Source organism: Erigeron canadensis, chromosome 1 (genome assembly GCF_010389155.1).
Source record: "Erigeron canadensis isolate Cc75 chromosome 1, C_canadensis_v1, whole genome shotgun sequence".
Classification (NCBI taxonomy): Eukaryota; Viridiplantae; Streptophyta; class Magnoliopsida; order Asterales; family Asteraceae; genus Erigeron; species Erigeron canadensis.
The window spans coordinates 3,587,771-3,599,898 of NC_057761.1; the positions used below are offsets into that span (position 1 = coordinate 3,587,771).

The window sequence follows — 12,128 nt, forward strand, 5'->3', positions numbered from 1 at the left end:
TGTTTGGAAAGATTACAAGTTGAGTCAAGTGTCAAATTGGGTCTTTTTGTTGTTCAGCCCTAATATGTGGCACGTACAGAAAATGTATGTGACACATTTTAGGTTCTCTTCGGATTTGGGTCATTTGTGTGGCACATACACTATGGATGTGGCACATGGAAAACTGAAAGTCAAGATATGTGGCACATGAAATTTGGCATGTGGCACATATTTGCTTCTGTTCTGGTTTTAACTCAAAAATGTGACACATGTATATAAGCATGTGGCACACCTGGGTAAAAAAAAAAAAACTTATAACTTTTATATTATCATACACGGAGTTTGGTCGTTACATAACTTTAGTCTAACTTTTTGTATACAAACTTAATTATAGTTTAGTTTTATACGGAGTAGTTTTTAATTTTTATCAATTAACTTTGACTTTCTAACTTTAATCATCAAATCTTTTTTTTTTCTTTACTTTTTATCTTTCATTTTAAGGTTTCCAACTAAACTATAGTAATTTTTAAGTGTTCAAACTTTTAGGTACTGTTATATGTATAAATGCTTGCATGATGTAGTGTCGATCCTGGGTAATGTCACCTCGGGGTCAAAAAACAAGTTTTAACTACACATATTCATCAAAATTTAGAACCATACGAATTTAAAAACAAAATCGGATCTTATATCTTGATGATGAAGATGTCAAATAAATGAATAACAAAACTGATGAAAAACGATGTCAAACCACCCCACATATTCCTTTTTACTGTATTTTATCATGAAACCGACAAACAAGTAATTCATTTTACACCCCGCCGCCGAGAGATGTTGTGGGAGATGTTGGTCGTCAACTGTTACTGTCTTTTGCTTTTTCTTCTTCTCTTTGATATTCCTTTTTCTGTATTTCATCATGAAACTAACAAACTAGTAATTCCTTTTACACCCTGCCGCCGAGAGATGTAGTGGGAGATGAAAAAAAGTGGAAATTGTAAAAATCTTGATACAATAAATATTTATTATAAGTTCATGCACGCAATAACTTTTTGGGCATAGTTTATTACATTTTCATGCACTTAACCGGCCCACATCAAGCTTTTAGCCGGTTTCGGTATACAATAGAAAATTAGCAGGGTTCATGTATACTACAAACCTTTTGTAAGTTCATATACACATTAACTTTTTAGCCTTAGTTGATTACATTTCGGTGCACTTAACCCTATAATAATCATTACCACTATCTATTGTAGTTTATTCAATCGATCATAAATTTTATGACAGTATTAATAGTTATAGGCGACTTGCCGTTAATGAAAATAAATAAATAAAAGTTATAGGCGACTTTGTTTTTAAAAAAAAAAATAGCTCAAATGTACAGTACATTTTTAGATGCGTAGCCTTTAAGAATAATGAGATATTGTCATAAACTGGAAATACAACACCGTCACAAGTACTTACATACGAGCTTGATACTTACACTTGACCTAATACATAACAGTTCACCAAATCAATATTTTATCTTATGTCATGCATTATTTATTACTGTCTCCACAAAAAGAAAAAAAACATAATAAATAAACACGAAAACCAAAATGAAATACCATAATTAACGAAGTTGTTATTCGATAAAAAGTCATTTTACTTACTTAAGGCGTATCTATCTACACTCTTTTATAAAAGTTATCACACCCTCTATTTTTAGAAATAATTAACCACTATTATTACATATGGAATTACTAAATTACCCTTAATAAACATCTATTATAGAAACAGTTTTTATAAAATACCAAATTTGCCCTTAATAAATTAATTTACACTCTAGCTTTTATTTTAATAATTAACACTTTAAACTCTTATCTTCTAAAAATTTTCACTATCACAATTACATCAACCTACACCACTTGACACCGCCACCACCACCAATAGTACCATCACTGACACCACTAAACCACTTTTCCCACCACCGTCGTTGCATTGCGCGGGTACTATGCTCGTACTCCTTTATAAAAATTATCAAATACTCCCCCCCCCCCCTTTAGAAATAGTTACACAATAATTAAATACAAAATTACTAAATTACCCTTAATAAACATTAAGTCTTAGTTTACAAAAAAATTTCGCTAGCACAATTATATCAACCTATGTCACCTGACACCATCACTACCATCAATAGTACCATCACCGGCACCACTATACCGCATTCCCCATCACCGTCGTCGCATTGCGCGGGTACCATGCTCGTTATTAATAATGGTAATTTATTAAGAGTTTAACTTTTTTTTATCAATCATAAATAGATGGAATTGAAATTTTGAGGACTTCAAACCTTGAATTTATAAATTCAAATTTTTGTATGAGCAAAATACTTTAAAGAATGAAATATGAGAGACGTACTGCTCACCCCAAACGTAATCTCAAACAGATTGTAAATTGTTATTTAAAAAAAAATATACTTGTATAATAGTGAATATTTATTTTGAGACAAGTAATAATATTAAGATGGATAATTGACAGGGAACCGATACCATATACATCAATATTATAATTTCACTAGTTAACTTTAGGTATGATTAATTGACAAGTAACTAATCCATCTTAAAACAAATTCATAGAATATCCAATTTTATTCGGTGATAACGATTGTTCAAATGGAAAATTTCGTATAACAATACATGACTACACTTAACCACGTATTCAACAGCAAAATAGTAAAAATATTAATATACAAATTAATAAGTTTCCAACTATGTAGCATTTGACCCTAAACAAATCGAAACTCTTATGTATTTTTATTTTCTCCTTTTTTAACATAATCTATATCTATATCTGTTAAAGAACATGAGGTATGGGTTCGGAGTGGGTGATGTACAGTTTGACACATCGTAGTGTTTGGTGTAGAACCTCGTCCTGAAGCCGCTCGAGGTGGAGGCGAAAAGTGGGACCGCCTTTCCAAATTCTTCCTTTTTTCAGACTTGTGACACATTTAAATTAAAGATGTCCGGGAACGTTTGAGGTGAGGATGATGGATAACAAGATAAACTTGTGCATCGGTAATGAGTTGAAAAAAGTGATCTTACACTCACATTGTAAGTTGTAACCAAGATCGTCCTAGATTGGTTCTCGCATACCTGATCTTCTAAAAGGTTGTAAATTGATCTCGCATTGTCGGGATCTTTTTTTATGCATTCGTTGACACATAAAATCGCTCATAAACATAGATGACTAGAACCAAACACTATGTACAAATTTGCAGATGCAAGAGTTCCTGAAGCATGGTATGGTAATTGCAATGCTAGAGGAAGATATCAACAAACCAAACAAAACTATATTTTCCGATAACAAAGTTGCCTCAATCGTAGTCATTGTACACACTAACTCCCTATATGATGATTTTACTTCATAAAATCAACACCAGCACAAAGAAGAACATATCTACAAAACCAGAACCAACAATGGAGATGGTAACTCAATCAGCCTTGAACTGCCAATTCTTGCAAATGCTCAATAAACACTTGTAAGCTCACATCATCGGTCATTATAACCTCTGACCCATCCACATAGCTCGACTTATGAGTAGCCGAAGGGTTCAACTTGGCCAAAAGAAACCTAGCCTGACTACTATGCTGCTCACACTTCACAAGCTTTGGAACAGGGATCCTTTGAGCCACGAGCTGCTCCGCCTCAACTTCTGGTGCTTCCAATAGCTTCCTAAAGCTTTCATGGTTTGGATCCCGGTCATAGCCCAGCTTCTTCCATTGAGCTATCTTGGAACCGTAATGAACAACAACATAAAAATAGGAGTCAAATAGCAGAATTACATCGGGTGATAACGAACAAACATCTAGAAGAGCAGGTTCGGGAGGCCCGTCAAATGAATATCGGGAAAGAGTCGGTTGTATCATTATTAATGACCCCACAACTCCTTCACGATTTAACATTATCTGGAAAAACGCAGTCTCATCCGGGCTGCTGTTGAATACATCAATAAACTGAGACCTTCTTAAGTGATACATGAACTGCGGGTATAACGAGAAATTGGTCGAAAGACGAAATGATGCGGGGTCTTCCGGGATATAGTCACCAAACTTTGATGCGAAACTGATTAGCTCCTTATCGAGCCATCTCACCACCTCCCTTGGGAAATTCGTCTTGGTTTCATGGACCGCAAGTCTAGCCATGACTGCAGCTGCAGTTTCTTGGTCAAAACCTGCAGCGATTTCAGGTGCACCACCACTAACCCACCTTCTAGCTGCTGTAGTTACCCGTTTCCGAAGTCCCATGTTTCCATGTCTATACTTTGTTATGAACTGTATAAAAAAGGCGGACCCGGGCTGTGGTTTTTGGTCTGCACTCACTTGAAAAAAGAAGGCTATGCAGGTTTTATCAGTTATTGTTCCAAGCTTCCACGTGTTGGTCCCGCCTTCACCAATCTCCTTATCACTCACTGACCCATTCTTTTTCCCAAGTGAGATACACGGTCCAATGGCGCCACATATTTTCACATCTTTTGTGGTAACTATCTCAATAGTCACATCAAAACACATATTCAAAATACCTAACTCGTCACGACTGAAAATGTGACGTAAGCATTTTCTAAACTGATCTGATTCGAAAGATTCTGCCAGCATTATGAAGCCACCTGATTTCTCCACTGGCTCACGCATCTCGGTTATTCCAACTTGATCCAGAGAACAAGCAAACAGATCAAGAACCATGGACAAATCTGTTAGCTTCTGCGATATTTGTTTGTAAAAATCACAAGACTTATCGTAAAAAGGAGCATGACCACTGTTTATGTCTCTGTGAGTTCTAATTGATTGATTTAGATCTTGACTCACAACCACCCCTGGTCCCATGGTTGCAGGTCCAGAAGTGAAAACCATTACACGAGACCCATTAGAGACTGAGCATCCTTCTAAAAGCGCTATGGCAACTTGTATTGCAGCACCTGTACATCGAGGAGACCGGTGACCTGGTGTGAGTGGTGATGAATAGCAGATATCTTCAATGGCAGTGGTAATATTAAATTCACATTCGGAAGCTGGTAATATAAAGCTCTGTTTTTGCACCCCTTGTGTTTTCCCAATTAGATGCTTAGTTGGATGGATTCCCAGTAAATCTATGATCTGATAATGAGGAAAGTGAACAGGTAAATGTGTTAAAACAACACCACGAATTCGTGATAATGGAAACATTAACTGGACGCAAAATGGAAAATTCATCAAGGTTCCGATTTTTTAACCATTTTACATAATTGATAGGGGTCCTTTATTCTGTGTTTTATCGGTGATTATATGATATTTCAACAATCAAAATTAGATATCACTGGTAATAAAACAAGTGATGTGGTAGAAGATTGTGTTTGGATGTGAATGAAGTTCTTCTACTAAAATAATAATCAGATGTTAAAAGCGCATGCCAAATGGAATTATTAAGGTAACAGTTAAAAATCCCATCGCTTCCCATATAAGATGTACAATCAAATCAAGTGCTTAAAGTTATAAAACAGCATAGCAGAAGTAACAAAAGAAATTGGACCTCAAACCAAAATCTGAACCATTGGTTCACAAGTCATACATTACGTTTCTGAGATTATAAACTGATGATAAGGTGACCTTTTATATTAGATAAAAGAAACTGAACCTGAGTTTAAAGACTCAGCCGCGCGCACGCACCCCAGAGGGGGGGGGGGGTCATAAATTATAACCACCTTAGTGAGCAGAAAAGGATACCAATGTGTTTCTTTAATAGAGAATCTATTTGAAGCTGAAAATAAGCATGTACCACATACGTTACATGTAGAGATCTGACTGTAGTGGTGATTGTCTAAAAGGATTGGTCTCAAATGTTTAGCTAACCTATTTCATTTTTTATTGCGTCTTGTTTGGTGATATCATGCTTCTCTTTTTAGTTGCAAACTTGGGCCATCATCAATTACAGAGTCAAACTAAACATATTAAATTCAGCATTTATAGAAGTCATTGTCATCCTGTATGTCTTCCTAAAGCACTTCCAAAGACTCTCAAGTTTAATCTAACTATAGCTATATGCCTATACTAAAATGATTTTGATACTGGGGGTTGTCGCCAACATGCTTAAAATTTTGAACCTAATCTTCAATTATCAAGCATTTAAATTTTCTAAACCATATGGTACAAATTGAACATGTAATAAACATATTGGTGAGAGCCCTTAAGACTGTCAATATCAAAACCCTGCTAAAATAAGGAAACATATATCTGAGCATCATTAGTTCTATAGTGATAACAACGAACCCATGAGGTCATACAGCATTTCCTTTTTCCTCATCAATCCACCACATTACTTCTTTTTTGCATCATTCTATATAGAGTCCATACCAACCCACAACATATCCAAATCCTCTCAATGTCCACAAGTCTAGTGCAAGAAATACTTTAATACGGAGTATTACTCGTCAAGATAAAGCCATGTTAGATTTTGACAAAATGACACCTAGCTTTTTAGTGTTTTCTTGAATATAACCTGCTGGCTGCTCCCTTAGTTTCACGATACAATTCATACTGATAATAAGCTTAGTACATCAACACTTTGCATAAATTCAAGTATCACATTTATAATAGTATAACAAAAGCGAGATCCTTTATCACAGATTGCCAGGTACGGTTTTTAATATCTCTTCTATTTTTGTGGGCTGAATAAGGTAGTCCTCCTGAAATCACCGGGCACAAGTCTTAAGAATCCTTTTAAATAATCTAGTGTTCTTTAGGCCCCTATAAAACACCATTGAGATGTAGACCCTAAAAATTCTTCTACAACCCCCTTTCTTACCTTTTAGATGCAAATTTACTAGCATCAAGAGCTTTATCCCAATATATTGTTTACAGATTTCTTTAAAGCTTCAGCTCCTGATTATAAAGTGTTACCCAAATCTTACACAATGCCTACACTGAATTTCACAACTAAAAGCCTATGTAATGCCAATAGACACTCCTAAAGCATGAACTCAGAGTTTGAAAGGCATCCAATTTTGTTTACTTGTAAAAATTCAGAGTTTGAAAGGCATCCAATTTCGTATGCATGTAAGAAAAATGTTCTACTAAAGATTTTCAGTCAGTTTCCAGGCTTCCTCAAATAAAGTGTCCTATAAGTCTGGATTGAACGAACGCATCAAATACATGAACACTTTTAAAGTGGGTCAAATGGGTGATACAGGTCGACTCACCAACCCTCTTTCTGTTTAACCTTCCTTTAGTAGCTAATATTGATATTGATGTTAGAGGTGATTACCAAAACTATTATAAGACAACTATTTTTTTAGGGTGTTTGAAAAGGTTTAACACAATTTTGAGTGGACACTTTGGGTCACTCTTGAACAATTTGCAAGTTGGATCCCTTCAAATTTAGCTACACTCTTTTGCTTCTTCTAATCTAATCTAAATAATATATTTTTCAGATAGACCGGTTACTAGAAAAACATGCTGAAAGTGTCTTAGGGAGTCAATGTCAACAGTAAAAGATTGTGTTGTCACACTAGACGCTTTCCCAGAAATTAGAAGTCATGCATGACATCCAATCTCCTTGCCTTCCAAGGAGAGCATTTATTTGGTGAGCTTTGACTATCACTAAATGTTATTAACTTATTATGCAAGAGCAACATTTAACGACTATTTGTAATCAAGGACTAACATCTACATTAACACTTTCTTATCAATTCTTATTACCATACCCAAAACTCAATTATTTTAAAGCATCTACAATCTCTTCTTATGTGACCAGTAATATTTCCAAAAAAAAGGTTTATTGCTCACTGAGACACTGACATCTTCCTCAATGTCCTCTTTCATTCATGCATTCACTAATGCATGTGCCCTGCATGGTCAACAAAGCATATATGATTGCATGTCTTGTACTCGGATCCCAGTTATACTAGTCATAGACTCATAGGCTCTTATGTATCATATCTAACAAACTTCAAGCTCTATCTTTTCCTAATAATCCCAGAAACCTCTGATTATTGCTTCATTTGCCAGCAACATACTTAGTTCCGTAAGTGCATGCAATGTTTGCTGCCAATCTGAATGTGTGCATATAGCTCCAGCAGCTTTTAAGTTGACCACAATCAACTCAATTTAGCTACTCATATTATACTGTTTATACCAGGGTTTGTATGCTTTTTCAAATCTCCATTAAAGCACAAAAAAACACTAACTTTTTTCCCCTAATAGTGATGATAGACACCATTAAAGTAGTAGCAACAGAACTTTGACCATTCTCACTACAAATGAATTTAGAAGACCTGACTTTCAAATTATAGTTGGTTTCAAATTCATAAAAATAGCTACATAACATGAACCCAACTCACAAGACCTCAATCCCTCAAACAGACCGACCCTACTCTGTGATTCTGACTGTGATCATTTTATGAATATAGAGAGAGTTGGTTGAGAATGAAAAAGTTGAAACAATTAAAGTTTGAGTAGCATAAAACTCTTTGATCCTTCATAAGTGGGATATTAATCAATTACAACAGTGAAAGCTAGTAACAAAGTGATCATGCTTGCTAGGTACTTCATATACATGGATTTTCTATCATCATATTTTGTGTAGTGGTAATCTGTCTTCCCACAACCTCTTCGCATGACCAAGCTGAACACATCAGCAAGCCACCTTTTACAACAATTCCTCAGAAGGTTCATATTCAGTCATATATCCAAAAGTTATCTATTAAATAATTTAACATACTCAAATTCCAAAGGTGAATGATCTATAGCCAGTCCTTAGTTACATATGCAAACAGGAAATTAAAGCAGAATTTGTCTTCCTTCCCTGCTTCCTGTGATGATATACATTTTTCGGTCTATTGGTTACGTGTTTACAAGGGTGATGGCAAAAAATGATAAGAAAACTAGAGTTACGGCTTATCATCAATCACTGGGATCTTAAGAAATGCCCGGTGATTCTGACATGTAACGAAATAGAATGCATTTCTTGGATTATGCAAGTCTAATATAGTGGAAGTCAAATCAATCACTAGAGTGGGATTCTCTCCATTTCATTCTAGATAATAGCATTCATACCTAAGGAGACAAGAGGTACACTGAAAAGCCTATTAGCATCAGCTTGTAACTAGCGTAAGTATTATGAGATCACGTCACCGATTCAATTTGAAATATAACTAGAACACAAAAAACCTAAAGCAGCCACTGAAAGAAAGGGATGCAAGTTCTTTTTAAATGCTTTAAAAGTAATACGCTAAACTTCTATAACCCGTCACGCATTTATTCAAACCATGTCACACAAATATATCCCAAAATAAAACAAACATATATAGATAACATCAAAAGCAACCACCAAATACAATATATATATTGAAAATAACTCAATAACCATTACCTGGTTAGATGAAAGCGTTCGTTCTCCATGAAACACAACCACCCGTAAACACTCTGAAAACCCAAGATCATACACTTTCACCATCGAATCAAACACGATCAACCCGACCATCGCATTGTCAGGCAACTGAGCAACAATCAACAACAACTCATTCTTAAGCACTTGCAACTCTTCCTCACTCGAACAACCATCAACCACAAACACGAAAACCGGCCCAACCCCCCCCCCCATTCCCATTCCCCTCCCTCCACTTCCCCCTCTATCCAAACTCGACAACGACGACACAGAACCCATTAAAGCACCCGACTTTCCCAACCCATTAGCCCCATTAGCCCAATTATGAACCGGGTTCGAACCGGGGTTCATGACCAAACCCTGATGACCACCTAACTGATACTCAACAGTACTATAAGTAGGGAAAAGTTCAGCAGGGATATTGTTTTCGCCGATATCGGCATAAGATCTTGGAAAAGAATTCTTGTGATAACAAAAAGGGCAGACCCAGATTCTAGATTGGTAATCTACACGAGCATATGGGTTTAAAATGGACCCACAATGAATACAAATTAAAGGATCATAAGGTAATAATGGAAGTTCATTAAATTTCATTAATGGGGTTTGCATTATTGATAATGGGATTACCAGATCTGCTGATGGTTTTGATGAAATTGGCCATGAATTCCATGACCATCTTAACCCTTCTATTGCTTCCAATTCTACAAAATCCATTTTTTTTTTTTTATTTTGATTTTTGTGGAGAATTTTGAGTTGGGGTTTGGTGTTTTTCTCATCTCATTTGAGATGATTATTTCTTTGTGTCGATGGGTTTCATATTATGGAATATGTATCTATTTTGTATTATATTGATTGTTTGAGGAAAAGCTGATGAAAGTGACGCACGTGCTAACAAAAGTCTTTAAAGTTGGTATCGCTCTAGTGCGATTCATAAAAGATCTAGCGTTATTGATTCTTTGATAGAGATATAGATTATGGGTGTGATCTTTGGGGTTCTTTTGGAAAAAAGAAAGAGATTCAAATAATCTTTAAACAAATTAATTTTCTAAGAAATTTCTAAATTTAATTTTTATTTGAGCAAAATGTCATTAAAAATGGGACAAAAAATTTTCTAAATAAGTTTTCTCTAAAATTAGAATTAGATATAATTTAGGCCTGTCAATAGGTTCGGGTTTGGGTTGACGGGTCAGAAATATCTGATCCTAACTCAATCCACTAAGAGTTTCGGGTCAGAAATTTCAACCCTGACTCATGACCTGTCAACCCAAACCCAACCCACCAACATGAAAAGATATCGGGTTGATGGGTCAAGTTTTGGGTTGACGGGTCAAATGGGTTGATGGGGTGACGGATTGACGGGTTGATTTCAGGTCAAATGGGTCGTGGGTTGGTGGATAAATTTCAAGTCAAATAGGTCATGGGTTAGCGGTTTAGTGGATCGACCTATTAAAAAAAATTATATAAATTTAAAATCTTTTCAGGTTGGCGGTTCGATCTGTTAAACCAATGGGTCAGCCCGAACCCAACCCGAAAAAAATCAAGTTAGTGGGTTAGCAGGTTGACGGGTCGAAATTTCACAACCCTAACCTGATTTTCTTCGGGTTGGGTCAAGATTGACAACCCTATACATACATAGGCTTAGCGTTATTTTAAATTTGACTTTCAAAAAAAAAGATTATATATAGAAAGGTATTCACATAATATAATGGTCTCAAAATTCTATACTTAGTTATTATGGCTCGATTTGATGATGATGATTCGTGTCGTTGTATAGTCTTATATAACTAAGATATAAGTCAAATATAACAAGTATATCAAGTAAATTCGACTGGTAAGTAATTCTGAAGTAGAGAAGTGACTAGTTCAGAATATGATCCAAATTATGGATATAAACAAGTAACTGAAAGTAATTATAAGAAACTAAGTGCTGAAACTATACAAATAATACATATATAATCAAGTATGTGACATTGAGACACGATTTACTTTTCAATGTATTTGATTTATTGATATAAACAAATACAAAGGTTGTTGCGGAACAAAGATAATCACAAAGGTAAAAATATCTAAACAACCTTGAAATACAAGTGATCTAAATAACTAGGAAATACTCGTAAGAATTACTTAGAGTATATCTCACACGTTGCAATGTCAAAAGTTCCAACAACTTGCAATTTGTGAGAAGCCTTGTATTTATAGACAAAGTCCAAGCTGATGTGGACTTATCCGTACAATATGTGGTTGGGATACATTTTAAGGAATTTAAATTGATTCCTTAAAAGTGTATGTTATGGTTAAGTGTGAAAGTCATTGATGTGACATTTCACACTTTATTCCCAACCTTTTACTCTATTTATCACTTTTCCAGGTGTTATGAAAATAACTGGATAAAGAGAGATAAAGTAAAAAGGCTTACTCGTAATCAGTGTAAAGTATTGTAAGTACTTTGCACTGAGATGCTTCAGTCTTCGATCAGGTAGAATCTTCTCTGAGCTCTACTTATGAGATGATTCTCTTTCTTCAGTCTTCAGTCTTTGACTTCAGAGTGAATGTTTTCAGATTTGGCTGATCTTGAATTCTGAAGTGAAACTTCAGTGAACTTATTCTGAATGGTCTCAGAATTCTGTATAAGTATCTTCACTGAACTTCAGCTATTTCTAAATAAATCATACTTGGTCGATTTTCGACTTAACATATATATATATAGGAAGAATTATATATAAAAGAATATCCACACAATAAGACGGTCTCAAACTTTT

The 12,128-nt window shown here is 35.2% G+C and overlaps 1 protein-coding gene across 1 annotated transcript; it reads right to left on the reverse strand.

The window, feature by feature from the left end:
• Positions 1–3,282: 3,282 nt before the first annotated feature.
• LOC122584922 (protein transport protein SEC23) lies at positions 3,283–10,230 on the reverse strand. The gene is made up of 2 exons (XM_043757005.1): positions 9,355–10,230; positions 3,283–5,105 (listed from the first exon to the last, which is right to left on the reverse strand). Exons 1-2 carry the CDS (start codon positions 10,081–10,083, stop codon positions 3,450–3,452), a joined length of 2,385 nt encoding a protein of 794 aa, XP_043612940.1. The 5' UTR covers positions 10,084–10,230; the 3' UTR covers positions 3,283–3,449.
• Positions 10,231–12,128: the final 1,898 nt, after the last annotated feature.

What these genes read in the sequence shown, in the direction of transcription:
- LOC122584922 (XM_043757005.1), bottom strand. Translation starts at nt 10,083, where the DNA reads ATGGATTTTGTAGAATTGGAAGCAATAGAAGGGTTAAGATGGTCATGG. An exon ending in GAACGCTTTCATCTAACCAG is followed by an intron (nt 5,106 to 9,354) that starts GTAATGGTTATT and finishes CCTCATTATCAG; the next exon opens with ATCATAGATTTACTGGGAAT.